Source organism: Eptatretus burgeri, chromosome 5 (genome assembly GCF_056783735.1).
Source record: "Eptatretus burgeri isolate ZD-2024b chromosome 5, Ebu_testis_v1, whole genome shotgun sequence".
NCBI lineage: Eukaryota > Metazoa > Chordata > Myxini > Myxiniformes > Myxinidae > Eptatretus > Eptatretus burgeri.
In genome coordinates, this window is record NC_140965.1 from 88,849,689 (window position 1) to 88,870,829 (window position 21,141).

At 39.7% G+C, this 21,141-nt stretch overlaps 1 protein-coding gene across 1 annotated transcript in view; it reads right to left on the bottom strand.

The window, feature by feature from the left end:
* LOC147026919 (IQCJ-SCHIP1 readthrough transcript protein-like) overlaps nt 1-21,141 on the bottom strand; it is a 215,288-nt gene that overhangs the window by 149,951 nt on the left and 44,196 nt on the right. The window contains 2 exon segments of the mRNA XM_085883595.1: nt 3,540-3,696; nt 18,626-18,694. Of these exon segments, the coding sequence (XP_085739721.1) occupies nt 3,540-3,696; nt 18,626-18,694 (226 nt within the window).

A 21,141-nucleotide genomic window follows, 5' to 3' on the forward strand; every position in this document is an offset into this window, starting at 1 on the left:
GGGTGGTTCCACCCACTATTGGTGGAAAAAGTGTGTGTGTGTGTGTGTGTGTGTATGTGTGTGTGTGTGTGTGTGTGTGTGTATGTGTGTGTGTGTGTGTGTGTGCGTGCGTGTGTGTGTGTGTGTGTGTGTGTGTGTGTGTGTGTGTGTGTGTGTCGGTTGTTCTCTCTATAAGTGGGTTTCATGCGGTGGAACTGAGCTTTCCTATGTCTTAAAATATCCACCTTCGTGTGTGTGTGTGTGTGTGTGTGTGTGTGTGTGTGTGTGTGTGTGTGTGTGTGTGTGTGTGTGTGTGTGTGTGTGTGTGTGTGTGTGTGTGTGTGTGTGTGTGTGTACAGTATATATTTATATACACACATGTATTTTATTGTTGTTGTTGTCGCAGTAATTAAAAAGACCCCAATATGCATTCAGAGACATGGATAATTTTCCTCAGACAGATATTTCTTCAGTTTATGTGAGACAGATTTCCCACCTTTTGTGTGGAGGGGCTTTAGGAGGAATATGCATTGTTAGTTAGAATGTTCGGTTTTTCCCTTCTCCCTCCATCTATCGATCTATCTCTGGGTTCCTCTATGGCTCCATGTGACAATCCATCGCCGCTCCCTCGCACTGTTCATCTTTCAAGCCGTGGCTCCTCATGTCCCATAGATCCTGTAATTTTCCCCTTAAACCTCTCCCTAACTCCTTTTCCATTCCACGTCACAGATGACCCCTGTCAAGAGTCCACATATCATGCATCACCATTGCTTCAAAACAATGGACCATAAATTACGATTCGACATACAAAGGATTCTTAGGCGGGTGCTTGAACACGTGGAAATTAAAGAGAATCATCAGTTCAATTCATGCAGACCTCCATTTTGACACAATGGAGGTAATTATTAGCCCCGCAGTGATCTCTTGGTTCTTTTGTTTACTTGGAAAACCACATTTAGAGCTGCAGGATCATTAAACTGCAGCTGTTGCAGCTTAGGACATGTGCATGTCATGTGGTTCAATGTCTGCGGTGTGTTCCTGAAACAACATATTAGCTCGACCTTGATTGCGAGAGGAGGTAGAAAGAGTGCGATTGTGTGCTCTACAGAACAACAAAAGATTATCTTGATCTCGGAGGCAAGAGGATGTCAAAGACATTGAACAAGGGGCATTGAAGCAGTCTTTCTGAGCATCTCAATCTACCAGGCAAATTGATATACCGAGTGTTTGATCTACCAAGCATTCAACCGACCGATCATTTGATCCACTGAGCATTTAATTTACCAAGCATTTGATATACCAAGCATTTGAACTTCCAATCATTTGATCACACAGGCTTTCAATCGACCAAGCATCTCAATCTACCGGGTGTTCGACCCATAGAGTGTTTGACCGACAGCATTTGTTCTACTGAGCATATGGATCTTCCAAATATCTTGATCAACCGGGTGTGCAATTCATCAAGTTCTCCTTACCACGAGTCCTTTAGCCAAGCCTGCAGTTACGTTTGCCTATTTGTACCACAAGAGCCACCAAGGGTAAGCTTAAATGAGTCTGTACACAGTATGAGCTTGCATCTGTGTAAGGTGGGAAGATGCTGTACTCAAACTCTTCTCAACATATTATCTACTTTTTTCTCTCAATATTTCTGCAGTTGTAATTCTGATTGGTGCCATGTCTCATGTGTATATAATTAAGTAAGATTGTAGAAGGGGCTCATAAGTATGAAGGGGATAATTTTTTCACTGTGTCTCTATTACATTTGCTGAACATACGATACATGCCATACGAATTTCCCCCATTGTATATGTGTCGCACCCTCACAAACACCCTGGGTATGTGCTTTGCCATTCTTTGTGAATTAAACCTTGACTGTATACTGTAAATATGCCACACAAATTTCCCCCGGATCTCCCCGATATAAATAAACTCATACATGTTTTCTTCCAACCTGTCTTTTTCCTATTGGTCACACACAGTCTGCAACAGTGATAGCCAGGAAGTTTTACTCCAACTGTTTTGCTCCATTAAATAGCCAGCGCTGCACTCTCTGTTCCCTTTGGCAGTAATTTGAGTGTGCGCTGGTGATGGGAGCTTCAGTTATTTAACCCCATGTAAACGGTGTTAGACAGAGGAACACTGGGGGATTTGGTCATCTGATTGACATTTGTGGTTGTTTCACAATCTGTCAAGCCAGGGGTTGCCTCTGGCACATAAGCTTGCAGGACTCGAGATTGGGAGGAAATCAAGGAGTTTACCCTCGTGGTGAAACACGAACCCTGGACCATAATGATATAATGATATATATATATATATATATATATATATATATATATATATATATATATATATATATATATATATATATATATTCTATATATGTGCTATATATATATGCTATATATGCTACATATAAATATAATTATATATATATATATATATATATATATATATATATATATATATATATATATATATATTTATATATGTGTGTGTGTGTGTGTGTGTGTGTGTGTGTGTGTGTGTGTGTGTGTGTGTGTGTGTGTGTGTGTGTGTTTGTGCGTGTGTGGTGTCAGTGCCACACAGTGTTTTGATTGAAATTGTATGCCACATTACACTGGACATTATATGGAATTTCCGCAGGTTCCTGCTCGTCCATTTAAATACTGGTGATACAGAGCAATTAAAACATCATTTCATCATCCACTTCATACATGGACACATGGGATCGATGCAGATGTAAAATGTTATCAAAAGTATAATTATTGCTGTTCTTTGATATTAACCTCAATACATATACATTATACATCGTATAATTCTAAATTGGCCTACTTGGTTTATTAAATAAGTCAAGGAGCACGTTTGCTCAATGACTATTAAGCAAAATAAGAAACACGTTCCGATAACATTTTGGGGAATACAAAAAGGAACAGGGATTTTATTCAACAAACGGTGAGTGACATGTTTACACGGAGAACAGATAATTGTATAGATTTGGTGCAACGCGATTGGGGTAGTGAAGTATAAATAAATTACTTGTGTTGGCGATGAAGTAATATTGTGTCTAATCTATATCTCTCTTGCTCTTTCACAACTCTAGGTGGAGATTTATAAAAATCGAGGCTTGAAGTTGTAAAACTTGTGAAATTCTGAGTTGTTTGATAATGTTAATTGCACTTCAAAGGTGCTATGAATTTTGAGTAAAACTATACTTAAAAAAAAATGAAAAAAATGTACAGGACAACTTTACAACAGATTCCTCTAAAACTAAAAAAGTTTTTTTTTTTTTGAACAATTTACAATTACACAATGTATAACCCCTGCTCCCTCCTCTCCTCGTATTCCCTGGCAACCAACCCCAAAAACCCTCACTTTATAAACGCTCTTTCTGTTGCTCTGAGCTTTGAATGACAGTTACAAAAGGTTGCATCCAAGAATGTTCAAAAAACCCTGAAGTAAGTGAGTAATTTAACACTTTTTGCAAGTTTTCTTGAAGAATTAAAACAGACATTTGTCCATCACTCTCATGAACAATGCGCTTACAGCATTATGCGACTGACCGGTGTGCTGTCTGCAGATGGGGTTGCCATGCTGAGCGAACATGTAAGTTTTTCAGAGGAGGACGAAGGCGATGGAGGGCTGCAAGCCTCCACGGAGCCGCCGGCTTCTCTCTTGCACACGTGCTGGCCTCGGTACGCCCTCCAGGCTCTCTGGATGCTGACAGTGAGATGCAGGATCTCAAACCATGGTCCAGTAATGATAACGCAAAGGATTTTCATTATGTGGTCATAAGAATTGCATATAAAACCGAAATAAAAGGTCATTGCGATTTGTTGCAAAAACAGGAATAAAAGTTATAATTCTTGTAAGGATGCTAAAAGCGACATTCGGGAGGAATTTCAAATCACTCACAAATTGTTTAAAACAGTGTTGAAAATTGATGAATTGCAATTTAATATTCCATCACCATAATAAATTGAAAAAAATTGGTTGGCCTGTTAGTTTTCAGCAATCTAATGTCATGGCTCTTGTGGCAGAGAATCCAGATTCAAATTCCATGACATCACATATGTTTGCCTATTGTCTATGATGGTCCTTGTAATTCATGTGAAGCACATGGGTGTCTACAAATACCTTTACTTCAAAATGTGACAGATGAACAAACTCATCCATGAGCCACAGATCACCATAAAAATAAAATAAATAAACAAACGTTTTCATATGCAGTGAGGTTACCGACATCATTTTTTTCTGTGATCATTGGTATTCGCAATAAGATTTATTCATCAGTTACGAAAATAATGATCAGGTGGTTGAAATCATTCAACTTGTGCTTTCACCAATGAGTGAGGAAACACAATCACATTACAGTTGCTGTTCCTTTGTTAGAAACACACTTTTAACAATAATACCTCTCCGAGAGGTGATCTTTCCCAAACATATCCTTGAAATAAACACCCAAACAAAGTCCCTGGAGTGGTTCCGAGATACTCTGCTAACACCAAGTGGGATAATACTTCACAGATGGCCGCACTTAAATGCGCATCGTTTGTCATTGTGCATCCTCCCAGCCAGATCGAGAGGAGGTGTATTATCAGCCAATTGGCCGATAATACACCTCCAGGAACAGGCAGCAAAGGGAGAATTTTTTTTTTAAACAAAACAAACACCTACAATAAGCCAGAAAATATTATATAGTGAAGAGATTGGCTTTGTGCTAAAGTGGGAATTGCAAATGGATGTGAGTTTAAAATAAATTGGTGTCCAATGTCCAATCAGGGTTAATGTTGTGTTGAAATAAATCAAAATGTTGTTGGAAGAACTTTTGTATTTTAGAGTGGAGACCAATATACAAAAGAACATGATGAGGTTTGAACAATAATTCCGCCGAGGCCGAGGCCGTTTATTCCTGATATATGAAACACCCTGCAACCCAAGACTACAGACAACCCATGTTTTTCTGTCGACATGGGTTGCAGGGTGCTTCCTCGGTTTTCAGGTGGAAAAAAACCCAACCCTCCAGAAAATCCTGCAACTCATGTTTTTTGGAATGTCTGCCCCATTTCCCTTCCAATCGTCATGCAACTTTGTAAAATAAAAAACCCCTCCTCTGTGTGATTTTATAGCATGTATTTCAAACACATACTCACATTATAATTGTACATACTTTATACATGTACTCACATTCTAATTGTACGTACTTTATACATGTACTCACATTATAATTGTACATTCTTTATGCATTTACGTACATTGTAATTGAATATACTTTATAGACGTACTCACATTCAAATTACTCATACTTTGCACACGTACTCACATTCTAATAGTACATGCTTTATAGATGTACTTGCATTCTAATTGTACATACTTTATCCACGTACTTACATTCAATTGTACACACATTATACAGTACTTACATTCTAATTGTACATACTTAAAACACGTACTTACATTCCAATTGCATTGTTTGTACTTTATGCACGAACTTACATTCCAATTGTACATATTTTATACATGTACTTAATTGTAATTCTACATACTTCATACACAAACTTACATTCTGTGCGTGCATAATTTATACATGTATTTACATTCTAATTGTACACACTTTATACATATACTCACATTACACTGAACAACAAATTTCAAAATTTTTTTTTTACTGGAGATGTGTAAAGTGATTAAGACTAATTTGGGTACGCTGATTTCAAAAATCATAACCGTTTTGCTGTATCACGTCAGGATTTTCAGGAACAGAAATATTCCCATTGCCTAGAAGTCAGGATTTCAATGAAATTTATATATGTCTTTAACATGTCTATTTCGTACAATTGTTGTTAACTTGTGTTATATTTCTTTCTTTCAGATAAAGATGAGTAGGCGTTCCTGTACCAATCATCCTGACAACTTCTGTTATGTCTGTGGTCGGTATACCAAAAAAGATCAACAGCGAAGTATATCTACAGCAGTGAAAATGAAGGCCGCCTACATTCACTACTTCGGGTGTAAGGTGGGGGACCAAGAACAGAGCTGGGCACCACACATCTGCTGCACAAGCTGTCACACAACCTTGACTCAGTGGTTGGTGGGCAAGCGCGCGAGCATGCCATTTGCGGTGCCCATGATATGGCGTGAGCCGCAGAATCATCATGATGATTGTTATTTCTGCTGCACAAGCATCGCCGGCTTCAACAAGAAGAATAAAGGTCACATCAAGTACGCTGACTGCGTCTCTGATCGTAAACCTGTGCCTCATGATGACGAGAACCCCGTTCCAACACCTCCAGCTGATCAGAACATAGCTGTAAGCAGTGGTGAAGAGGATGGTGATGATGAACCTTTTGAACCCGACACTCAAGAATCACACCTTCTGAACCAGGGAGACTTAAATGATCTTGTAAGAGATCTCTCGCTGTCAAAGGCGAAGGCAGAGCTGCTTGGATCAAGGCTGCAGCAGTGGAATCTACTTGAACCTAACACCAAGATATCCTTGTTCAGAGCACGTCACAGAGACATGGCTGAGTTCTTTGAGATGGAAGACACGATGACATTCTGCAGTGACATCAACGGTCTGTTGAAAGAACTTGGGTGTGATCACGATCCTGCAGACTGGCGCCTCTTCATCGACTCGGGGAAGAACAGCTTGAAGGCTGTTTTGCTCCACAATGGCAACGAGAAACCATCAGTCCCACTGGCTCACGCGTTCGGCATGACAGAGACCTATGAGACTATGCGGCAGCTGCTTGATTCCATCAAGTACAATGACTTCAACTGGCACATCTGCGGAGACTTGAAAGTGGTGGCGCTGTTGTTAGGGCTGCAGTCAGGCTACACGAAATACATGTGCTTCCTTTGTCTCTGGGATAGCAGAGACGACAAGAATCACTGGACGAAGAAAGATTGGGAAGAGTGAAAAGAGCATGTACCTGGTCGACACAACGTGAAGCATGTCGCCCTTGTCGACCCAGCCAAGGTTTTCCTTCCACCACTCCACATAAAGCTCGGCTTGATGAAAAGTTTTGTACGGGCAATGGATCTGAATGGGCGTGGGTTTTTATACCTCAAGGAAAAGTTTGGCAACACCTTGTCGGAGGCCAAGATCAAGGCTGGTGTCTTTGTTGGACCGCAAATCCGACAGATTATGAAGGACGAAACTTTTCCGACAACTCTAAACCCCAAAGAGCTGGCAGCGTGGAGGAGCTTCAAAGCTGTGACAGACAACTTCTTGGGGAACGAGCGCGTGGACAACTATGAAGAAATAGTGCAGCAGCTGCTGGAGTGCTTCAGGAAACTTGGCTCCAGGATGTCCCTGAAAATCCATTTCCTACACCAGCACCTGAACTTCTTCCCTGACAACTTGGGAGCAGTCTCGGACGAGCACGGCGAGCGATTCCACCAAGAGATTTCACTCATGGAGACGCGTTACCAAGGGCGGCACAATCCGAACATGATGGGCGATTTCTGCTGGTTCCTGCATCGTGAAACTGACACAGAGCAGCACAAACGCAAAGCCAAATGCCTAAAGCATTTTTAATTACATTCTAGTGGAGTTTTTCTGTAATTTCTATAATTTTGAAGCATTCATGATGAAATAAATGAATAAATGAATTTTTGTAAATTTCATTGAAATCTTGACTTCTCGGCAATGGGAATATTTCTGTTACTGAAAGTCCTGACGTGATACAGCAAAACGGTTATGATTTTTGAAATCAGAGTACCCAAATTAGTCTAAATAACTTTACACATCTCCAGTAAAAAAATTTTGTTGTTCAGTGTTATAATAGTACATACTATATACATACTTAATTCTAATTGTACATACTTTATACATGTACTTACATTCTTAGTGTGCATAGTTTATACACATACTTACATTCTAATTGTACTCACTTTAAAATTATACATACTTTATCCATGTAGTTAAATTCTAATTGTATATACTTAATACACATACTTACATTCTTTACACATGTACTCAAATTCTAAGAAGTACATACTTCATACATGAACTCACATTCTATTTGTACACACTTTATACATGTACTTGCATTCTCATTGTACATACGTTATACATGTACTTACATTGTTATTGTATATACTTAATACACATACTTACATTCTAATTGTACATACTTTACACATGGACTCACATTCTTATAAGTACAGAATTTATAAACATACTTACATTCTAATTGTACATACTTTATACACGTACTCACTTTATAATTGTACATACTTTAAACATGTACTTAATTCTAATTGTAATACTTTATACACGTACTTACATTCTTAGTGTGCATACTTTATACACGTACTTACATTCTAATTCTACACATTTTTTACATGTACATACATGATAATTGTTCATACTTTATCCATATACTTTCATTCTAATTGTATATACTTAATACACATACTTACATTCTTTACACATGTACTCAAATTCTAAGAAGCACATACTTCATACATGAACTCACATTCTATTTGTGCACACTTTATACATGTACTTGCATTCTAATTGTACATATGTTATCTATGTACTTACATTGTTATTGTATACACTTAATACACACTCTTACATTCTAATTGTACAAACTTCACACATGTGCTCATATTCTTATAAGTACAGAATTTATACACTTACTTATATTCTAATTGTGCACACTTTATACACGTTTTCACATTATAATTGTGCAGACTTTATACATGTACTTAATTCTAATTGTACAGACTTTATTCACGTACTTACATTCTTAGTGCGCATACTTAATACACATACTTACATTCTAATTGTACATACTTTATACACGTTCTTACATTCTAATTGTACATACTTTATCCATGTACTTACATTCTAATTGCACATACTTTACACATGTACTCACATTCTTATAAGTACATACTTTATACACAAACTCACCTTCTATTTGTACATACTTTAAACATGTACTCACATTCTTATAAGTACATACTTTATTCACGAACTTACATTCTAATTGTTCATACTTTATACACTAACTCACATTCTAATTGTAGATACTTAAAACACGAACTCACATTCTAATAGTGCATATTTTATACATGTACTCACATTCTAACTGTAGGTACTTTATACGTGTACTCACTTTCTAATTGTGTATACCTTATACATGTACTTACATACTTATTGTACATACTTGAAACACATAGTCACATTCTAATTGCAATACTTTATACACAGTCACATTCTAATTGTACACACTTTATGCACGTACTTACATTCTAATTGGACACACTTTATACACGTACTTACGTTATAATTGTACACAATTTATGCACGTACTTACATTCTCATTGTACATACTTAAAACACGAAGTTACATTCCAATTGTATTGTTTGTACTTTATGCACGAACTTACATTCTAATTGTACATATTTTACACATGTACTTAATTCTATTTGTACATACTTTATACACAAACTTACATTCTTTGCGTGCATAATTTATACATGTATTTACATTCTAATTTTACACACTTTATACGCGTACTCATATTATAATAGTACATACTATATACATACTTAATTGTAATTGTACATACTTTATACACGTACTTACATTCTTAGTGTGCATAGTTTATACACATACGTACATTCTAATTGTACACAATTGTACATACTTTATCCATGTACTTACATTGTTATTATATACACTTAATACACATATTTACATTCTAATTGTACATACTTTACACATGTACTCACATTCTTATAAGTACAGAATTTATACACGTACTTACATTCTAATTGTACACACTTTATACACGTACTCACATGATAATTGTACATACTTTATTCATGTACTTAATTCTAATTGTACATACTTTATACATGTACTTACATTCTTAGTGTGCATACTTTATACACGTACTTACATTCGAATTCTACACACTTTTTACACGTACATTCATTATAATTGTACATACTTTATCCATATACTTACATTCTAATTGTATATACTTAATACACATACTTAGATTCTTTACACATGTACACACATTCTTATAAGTACATACTTTATACACGAACTCACATTCAATTTGTACACACTTTATGCACGTACTTACATTCTAATTGTACATACTTTATGCACGTAGTTACATTCTAATAGTACATACTTTATCCATGTACTTACATTCTAATTGTACATACTTAATACACATACTCACATTCTAATTGTACATACTTTACACATGTACTCACATTCTTATAAGTACATACTTTAAACACGAACTCACCTTCTCTTTGTACATACTTTACACATGTACTCACATTCTTATAAGTACATACTTTATTCACGAACTTACATTCTAATTGTACATACTTTATACACTAACTCACATTCTAGTTGTAGATACTTAAAACACGTACTAACATTCTAATAGTACATACTTTATGCAATAACTCACATTCTAATAGTGCATATTTTATACATGTACTCACATTCTAACTGTAGGTACTTTATACGTGTACTCACATTCTAATTGTGCATACTTCAAACACATAGTCACATTCTAATTGTAATACTTTATTCACATTGTCACATTATAATTGTACACACTTTATACACGTACTCACATTCTAATTGTACACACTTTATACACGTACTTAATTCTAATTGTACATACTTTATACACGTACTTACATTCTATTTGTACACACTTTATGCACATACTTACATTCTAATTGTACATACATTATCCATGTACTTTCATTGTTATTGCGTACACTTAATACACATACTTACATTCTAATTGTACATACTTTACACATGTACTCACATTCTTACAAGTACAGAATTTATACACGTACTTACATTCTAATTGTACACACTTTATACACGTACTCACTTAATAATTGTACATACTTTATACACGTACTTAATTCTAATTGTACATACTTTATACACGTACTTACATTCTTAGTGTGCATGCTTTATACACGTACTTAAATTCTAATTCTACACACTTTTTACACGTACATTCATTATAATTGTACATACTTTCTCCATATACTTACATTTTAATTGTATATACTTAATACACATACTTACATTCTTTACACATGTACTCACATTCTTATAAGTACATACTTTCTAAACGAACTCACATTCTATCTGTACACACTTTATGCACGTACTTACATTCTAATTGTACACACGTTATCCATGTACTTTCATTGTTATTGCATACACTTAATACACATACTTACATTCTTATTGTACATACTTTACACATGTACTCACATTCTTATAAGTACAGAATTTATACACGTACTTACATTCTATTTATACACGTACTCACATTATAATTGTACATATTTTCTACACGTACATACTTTATTCATGTACTTACATTCTTAGTGTGCATACTTTATACACATACTTACATTCTAATTGTACATACTTTATACATGTACTTACATTCTAATTGTACATATTTTATCCATGTACTTACATTCTAATTGTACATACTTAATACATGTACTCGCATTCTAATTGTACATACTTTGCACATGTACTCACATTCTTATAAGTTCATACTTTATACATGAACTCACCTGCTATTTGTACATACTTTACACATGTACTCACATTCTTATAAGTACATACTTTATTCACGAAATTACATTCTAATTGTACATACTTTATACACTAACTCACATTCTAATAGTGCATATTTTATACATGTACTCACATTCTAACTGTAGGTACTTTATACGTGTACTCACATTCTAATTGTAATACTTTATACACAGTCACATTCTAATTGTACACACTTTATACATGTACTCACATTCTAATTGTACACACTTTATACACGTACTTACATTCTAATTGTACACACTTTATGCACGTACTTACATTCTCATTGTACATACTTAAAACACGTACTTACATTCCAACTGTATTGTATGTACTTTATGCACGAACTTACATTCTAATTGTACATACTTTATACATGTACTGAATTCTAATTGTACATACTTTAAACACATACTTATATTCTTTGCGTGCATAATTTATACATGTACTTACATTCTAATTGTACACACTTTATACACGTACTCACATTATAATAGTACATACTATATACATACTTAATTCTAATTATACATACTTTATACACGTACTTACATTCTTTGTGTGCATACTTTATACATGTACTTACATTCTAATTCTACACACTTTTTACACATACATTCATTATAATTGTACATACTTTATCCATATACTTACATTCTAATTGCATATACTTAATACACATACTTACATTCTTTACACATGTACTCACATTCTTATAAGCACATACTTTATACACGAACTCACATTCTACACGTACTTACATTCTAATTGTACATACGTTATCCATGTACTTACATTGTTATTGCATACACTTAATACACATACTTACATTCTTATTGTACATACTTTACACATGTACTCACATTCTTATAAGTACATAATTTATACACGTACTTACATTCTATTTATACACGTACTCACATTATAATTGTACATGTTTTCTACACGTACATACTTTATTCATGTACTTACATTCTTAGTGTGCATACTTTATACACATACTTACATTCTAATTGTACATACTTTATACATGTACTTACATTCTAATTGTACATATTTTATCCATGTACTTACATTCTAATTGTACATACTTAATACATGTACTCGCATTCTAATTGTACATACTTTGCACATGTACTCACATTCTTATAAGTTCATACTTTATACACGAACTCACCTGCTATTTGTACATACTTTACAGATGTAATCACATTCTTATAAGTACATACTTTATTCACGAAATTACATTCTAATTGTACATACTTTATACACTAACTCACATTCTAATAGTGCATATTTTATACATGTACTCACATTCTAACTGTAGGTACTTTATACGTGTACTCACATTCTAATTGTAATACTTTATACACAGTCACATTCTAATTGTACACACTTTATACATGTACTCATATTCTAATTGTACACACTTTATACACGTACTTACATTCTAATTGTACACACTTTATGCACGTACTTACATTCTCATTGTACATACTTAAAACACGTACTTACATTCCAACTGTATTGTATGTACTTTATGCACGAACTTACATTCTAATTGTACATACTTTATACATGTACTGAATTCTAATTGTACATACTTTATACACATACTTATATTCTTTGCGTGCATAATTTATACATGTACTTACATTCTAATTGTACACACTTTATACACGTACTCACATTATAATAGTACATACTATATACATACTTAATTCTAATTATACATACTTTATACATGTACTTACATTCTTTGTGTGCATACTTTATACATGTACTTACATTCTAATTCTACACACTTTTTACACATACATTCATTATAATTGTACATACTTTATCCATATACTTACATTCTAATTGCATATACTTAATACACATACTTACATTCTTTACACATGTACTCACATTCTTATAAGAACATACTTTATACACGAACTCACATTCTACACGTACTTACATTCGAATTGTACATACGTTATCCATGTACTTACATTGTGATTGTATATACTTAATACATATACTTACATTCTAATTGTACATACCTTACATATGTACTCACATTCTTATAAGTACATAATTTATACACGTACTTACATTCTAATTGTACATACTTTATACACATACTCTCGTTCAAAGTAAACATACTTAATCCACGTATACTGAACAAAAATATAAACGCACCAGGCGCAAAAATATAAACGCACGAAGCGATTGTTACTATTTTACCTCGAACTCATTAACACTAAATCTTCACAACAATTTGGTTATAGAATCCATGACAATTGAGCATTAAATTTCAAAGAGTTCCTTGAGAATTCTGGCGACAGTCTTTGCGCTACAACAGCCGACAGAACCGAGGTGTCACTGTCAGAGTTCACACAGTCAGTAGCGGGTGTGTCCACCGTTGGCGTCGCGCAGAGCGGTGCATCTCCGGAGCATGGACATCACCAGATTATCGATGGTGGCCTGAGGGATGTTTTCCCATTCCTCCTGGAGAGCCACACGGAGCTGGCGGACGTTCTCTGGGACTGCGTAACGTTGTCGTACGCGTCGATCAAGAACGTCCCAAAGGTGCTCGAAGGGCGACATGTCGGGAGAATGTGGAGGCCAGTCGAGGACATCAATGTCCTCCTCACCGAGGGAGTCCATGCAGATCCTGGCAACATGGGGGCGAGCATTGTCGTGCTGAAACGTCATATGGTGAAGGCGCACAAACGGCACGACGATGGGTCTGAGTATCTCGTCCCTGTACCGCTGCCCGTTCAAGTTGCCTTCAATGAAATGAAGCCGAGTGCGCTCTCCATGGCATATGCCTGCCCACACCATAACACTGGCACCACCGTGTGACACCCGACGAAGGACATTGGCGTCAGTGTAGCGCTCCCCAGCACGACGCCAGACGCGGAGTCCGCCATCAGCCCGATACAGCTGGAACCGCGACTCACCGGTGAACAGCACTCTCCTCCATCGTGCGAGGGTCCAGCGCAAGTGAACATTGGCCCAGTTCAGTCGGGTCTGACGCCGGACTGCAGTGAGGTCGAGTCCCCGGTGTGGTCGGCGGGCTCGGAGGTTGGCCTCCCTCAAGTGGTTACGCACCGTCTGGGCTGAAATGCGCCTGTTATGCAGCCCGACAGTCTCATCGGCAGTCCTCGTGGCCGGTCGGAGTCGATCCCGGAGATGTTGCAGCCTCATGTGACGATCCTGACCGGCGGTGGTCACACGTGGTCGCCGGGCATGTGGGCGGTTCACGGTGCTTCCAGTCTCTCTGAGGCGCGTTCTCAGGCAGCTAATGGTGGAGTGGTGGACATTGAAGTGTGCTGCAACGGCCCGTACTGACGTCACAGCATTCAGCATGCCAATGGCGCGCTCCCTCAAGATTTGTGACATCTGTGTCAGGTCAGGTCAGGTATGGGAGCATGTGCCAGAACAGCACGTCACTGCGTCCACTTTCCGCCAGTACTCCAGGGGCCTCCGTCTGGCCATCCCCCAGGCAGATGCCAGGCCCATCCCCATCTCCTTGAGATGATGGTCAACCTGTTGCAACCATGAGGCACGTGGTCGACCCACTGGCCTCCTCCACTCATGAGACTCCCTCGCTGAGAGAATCTGGTGAGCAGGATCAGAGTCAGGAAAACGAGCCACATGTCCATACAGCCGCAACTGACGCTCACGGACTATGCAGGTAACAAATCTCATCCGAGTCTCTCTCAGCAACCGCTCGTTGGACACAAAATCCGACCAGCGATAGCCAAGGATTCTCCGAAGAGACCTGGTACCAAAGGAATTAAGTCTCCGTCTCAGATCCTTGGTCAGAGTCCAAGTCTCGCACCCATAGAGCAAGACTGGAAGTACCAAGGACCTGAAGACTCGGACTTTCGTCCTCCCGCACAGGTACCGGCAGCGCCACACCCAATGATCCAGTGAATCCATGACTCCCCAGGCCCGACCCAGACGTCTATTGACCTCTGACTCGCAGCCAGCAGAGACATGAATATCACTGCCAAGGTAAGTGAATCTCTCCACGACCTCAACATCCTCACCACAAACAGACACAGACAGGACAGCAGCATCCAAGATGTCACCGAAAGCCTGGATCTTAGTTTTGACCCAAGAAACCCGTAATCCCAACGTCTCCGACTCCTCATTCAGCACCTCGAGGGCCCCCAAGAGGATGTCTAAAGTCTCCGCAAAGATGACTGCATCATCTGCAAAGTCAAGGTCCGAGATCTTGACATTCCCAAATGACGCACCGCAACTTGATCTCTCCGACATCCTCCCTAGAATCCAGTCCATACAAGTGCTGAAACGTGTGGGGGCAAGTACACATCCCTGACGAACTCCAGTAACAACTGGAAATAAGTCAGAGATGGTACCACCACACTTCACAGCACTCTCAGTACCAGAGTAGAGTTCAGACATCAGATCGATCAGTTTTGGTGGCACCCCACGAAGACCAAGAATCCTCCAGAGGACATCCCGATTCACTGAATCGAACGCTTTACAGAGATCAACATAGGCTGCAAGCAGCCCCTGCCGAAACTCTCGTCTGCGTTCGGTGAGGACACGAAGTGCAAGGATACGGTCAATCGTTGACCTCTTTGGTGTAAAGCCTGACTGCTCTGGATGCTGGTGCTCAAGCAGATGGTGGCGAACCCTATCGAGAATTATCCGAGCAAAGACCTTGCCCGGCACTGAGAGCAGCGTCACCCCTCGGTAGTTGTTGCAGTCTTGGCGATCACCCTTCCCTTTCCAGAGAGGGACAACAAGGCCCCTCTTCCAGTCAGTTGGGATGATGCCTGTGTTCCAGGCAGAGCACAAAACTGCATGCAACGACACGAGTGCAGCATTTCCACCAGCCTTGAGAAGTTCGGCATGGATGCCACAGATCCCTGGAGCTTTGCCCCGTTTCAACTGGTTCACCGCAGCCCGTGTTTCCACAAGCGTAGGTGGACCACAGTTGATTCGAGGGTCAGCAACAGGGATTGTAACACCCTTGACGTCCAACAGGACAGTTGGGGGATCAGCCTGGTACAACCGCTCAAAGTAACCGGCCTAGCGGGCCGACATCTGTGGCATGTTGACATTTGGCACCAGTCCACATTTTGGGGAGGCCTTTTATAGGGCAAGCTATAGGGAGTGTTTGTGTCCTGGTCACGCTCACTGACCATCACTCTGTCAAGCCCCATGGTGCTCATGGGAAGGATTACTCAACGTGTGAGTCCACACACTCAGAGTGGTCAATTTCAATGGGAACATCTGTCTTGAGCAAAACAAAGGAACCATTGCTCGAACATATCATCGGTTTGACCATTTTCCCATAATGGCAATCTTGACTTAGATATTTAGGTTGGTGCGTTTATATTTTTGTTCAGTATACTTACCTTCTGATTGAAATACTTCATACACGTACTCACATTCTAATTGTACATACTCTTACGGTTGTGGGGGTAGATGCAGGAATTTAATAGGAAATTTAGGATTGAATGGAGTTGTTTGGTCTGTGGACGTGCAGGGGACATCTCCAAGTAATTAAGAAGGGAAACTGTGAGGTTAAGTGTTACGTGTTACCACACGGGGGTGGTGCAGTGTTAATTAGATATGGAGTAAGAATAAGTTCCCCCAGTATGTGATTGCCCCCCTGTTATCTATTCCTAAGTTTTTGCATTTACAAGTGACCCAAAATGTGCTGAGCAGCCATAATCCCCCACCTCCAAGGATGATGGCGGGTGAAATCATGGCCCCGAGGCGGAGAATTGATGAGCGTGACGTGAGACACATGAAGAGGAAGAGGGCGTGGGAGCCAACAGATCAAACAGGACGGACAGTGGAGAGTTTGGAGGAGGAATGGTTGAGTGCAGAGTGAGGGATGCACATGGTCAAGAGTGAACGTAGCTAGGAGATAGCCTGTAAGAACAGGGCTTTTCGGCTGGCTTTCCTTCTACACATGAAGAAGACGGCACAATTATTTTATTTGTGTTGAGGTGATTTGGCTCATGTGGTGAAGCAAGATGCTGTCCTTTGGCTCTTGGTTGGGTCATGAGGAACACACCCCGAGCTTCGTCTATGTCAAATAGCAGGCCGGTGAGGACGATCGACGCACAAAGCAGCTGCACAGTGTCTCTGAGCCTTGGTGTTGAATACCGCTCACGAATTGCCTGACGTAAGTTTGTTCCTGGTGCAAGATAGCGATTTGGCACCATTTTGCATGCATCTACACATGCAAGTAGAAGCACCTCGATTCCAAGTTCTACAAGGACCATCTCTTGGCCAAGCTAAGTATTAGAGTAAAGGAGGGGTTTTCTTTAATTTTTTTCTCATTTGTCTGTATTTCTCATGTGTCTGTGTGTAGAGGTGCTTCGACCTTGACTTTAGGATTAGTTTATCTCACATATTATTTTATTCTGATTTTTGTCCTTGGTAAATATGTCTATTTTCATTAAATGTGTTCATTTCAAGTGGCTGCGTTGGTGTATCTGTTGTGGGGTTCAAGTATACCCCCCCCCACCCTGTGTAATCATTTCTGTGCCCCCGCCGCACCCCATTGCGCCCTTCCACTCCCGCGTGTGCTAATCTCCGAGGATCAAAGTGTCCGCCTCCTCATAAGGAGTGAGCCGCTCGACCATCCGGGCTGGCAGTGTCACCACAAGTTGGGTTGGGGGGATTAACCTGGACCACCAAGTATCACGACAATATCAACATAATGAAAGATCTAAGGGTGCAAATGGATAAGGAAAGCCAATGACTGAACTCCTCACATTCACAATCTGACCGATAGCTACAGAAAAACTTATCATGATCATCTCATGGAAGACAGTGCTAAGAATTACAAACTTTTAATGTGCACATAATATTCATTGCAGGATTTCGCAATTGATATTTCCTCGGAAAGGTAATGCTGTGGGGATACTATGAGGCAGGAACGAATAGGGGATATCAAAAATAACACTCAAAGTACATATCATCCAGCCCGAAACGAGATGTGCAGAAAATCCCTGGTTCTCTGATGAACTTACAGTGTTGCAGGCCAGTGATAAGTGAGAACATTTCCTTCTTGAATCCTAACACCAGTACCTAACGTAATCCTAGAAACACAAGACACACACACACACACACACACACACACACACACACACACACACACACACACACACACACACACACACACACACACACACACACACACACACACACACACACACACACACACACACACACACACAAATTATCATCATTATCATCAATATGCCATATGAATCTTGACAGAGCATTGATGGAACTAAAGCAGTCTCTTGGCAAGGGTTACGATAGGTGGTTTGCTACTCCCTTACCAGGAGTTAAGGCAGGAATTTGTAATTTTTCAGGGTACCAGCAATAATTTGTCCACTCTTCGTGAAAGACATCGTGGGTAAATTATCATTCGCCAACAACCAGTGCTTGCACATGGATCCTCTTAATGTCCTTTCAATGAATGAAGCCCACATTGATGCCTCGCTCTGCATATGAAACACCAGGTTGATGGCTTATTGCTGGGTCGACATTTGAACCCAGTCGAGAACGCTCAGAGGTAAAACGAGAACGGTACTCGGTAGAGTGCATACCTCCACCAGGTTGAACAGTTTACGTTTTGTGTCACACTGATGGGCTGGATCTGGATCCGTACCTTAACCAAAATCCAATTTGCTTGTTCTTGTCACCAAACCAACTGATCCATGTAGTTTTGTCATAATTCATCAACAACTTTATAAGATATGCTCACAGACAAGCAAGCAAACAGGCAGACACACGGACAGACAGGGGTGAAATCATAACCTCCTTCAACCTTTGGTGGCAGAGGTAAAAAGCCCAAGTATGGATGTGAAATTTTTTGACATAGGCGATATCGTCACAAGACAGTTTGAATTGGGTAATGAGCAATTGATATGCGAGGAACATGGATTTAATGCCGCAAAGATTTATGTTAATAAACCATTTATGCAATGGCATGTCAGTCCTGTTAAATACAACCAGCAGTCGATTCTGCATACAGACTAGCAGAGGGAGACCCATGCCGAGTTTCCGTGACCCACTCAATCTACACCTGAATTATTGAATGGTGGATGGAAAGGAGGAACCCAATGTGCCTCTGCATAATTAGTCTCGAGAGAAGCACGCTTCATAGATGATGATGATGATGATGATTATGATTATGATAAATGTAGGAGGAGGCCATTATAGAACCATCAAGCCTGTGTAATTTTTTTTTTTTTTTTTTTTTTTTTTTTTTTTGTATACCTTGGTCGAGGCTCGTATGAGAGCTAACACACAACTCACAGCAAGGAGGCATGAGACAAGAGGGGTGGGAGTGGAAGGGACAAAACATTGGGGAACAGACACAGGTGAACTGTGGAAGGGAGAGGGATGGGGATGGGACGGGGAACATGGCGAGGAGAAGATGGACATTACAGGGACTTTCAGGAAGGAAAGCAGGAGAATTGAAGGAAGTGGGCTTGGGTGGATTATCGGGGGTAGAAAAGATCGAGGATTTGGATGGGGGAAGATAAGAGGTGGTGGTGAACAGCTGTTTTGAAAGCCTGGAGGGAAGAATGGGAAAGAATAGAGTGAGGAAGTTTATTCCAAAGGCGGGAAAAAGAGGAATGAAAGAGTGAAGATGAGCAGTGATTCGTGATTTTGGTAGTTTTACCAGAAGGGGGTTGTTGGCGGACCTTGAGCGCCCTGTGGAAATGTGGTTGGGACAAATCGCAGAGAGAGCAGGGGGGGCAAGGCTGGAGAGGAGTCGGTAGAAGACAGAAAGACCACCGACCAACCTGCGGTGATTGAGTGAGAGGCCCAAAGACTCAGCTTCATTGCGGGAGATGCCAATGATCTTAAAAGCCCTGGTTTCGACAGCGTGAAGTCGAGAAAGGTGGGAGGCAGGAGCACCAGCCCAGAGGGGAGAGCAGTACTCCATCAGGCTACGGACAAAAGCTTTGTAAGTAGTCAGGAGCTCAAGAGGGCCGAGGAAGGACTTTGCACGATCGGAGGATTCTCAGTCGACGACTGGCTTTTGAGGCAAGGTTGGAATTGTGTCTTTCCCAGGAAAGGTCATGGCAGATAGTGAGACCCAGAAGCTTGAAAGAAAAGACTTCTTCCAGAACATTGTTGCGAAAGCGGATGGGGGGTTTTGTAAACGGTCCTTTCGAAGAGACATAGTGAGAGTGTGAGATTTGTGTGGATTGAAAGACATGTTCCACGTGTTGGACCAGTTTGTGATTTTATCCAGATCTGCAGTGAGCGAAGAAGCTGCTGCTTGCCGGTCTGAGGGATGACAGATGGTACGGCAGAGGGTGGAGTCATCGGCAAAGAGAAATAGAGGATTTTCCAGAGAGTCCGAGAGATCATTGATGAAAACCAGAAAAAGAACAGGGCCCAGAACGCTACCTTGAGGAACTCCAGCCTGCACAGGAAGAGGGGATGAAAGAACTCCATTTAGGGCCACACGTTGACATGGGCGACAGGAGAGGAAGTCTGCGAGCCATGAGTGGAGATGGCC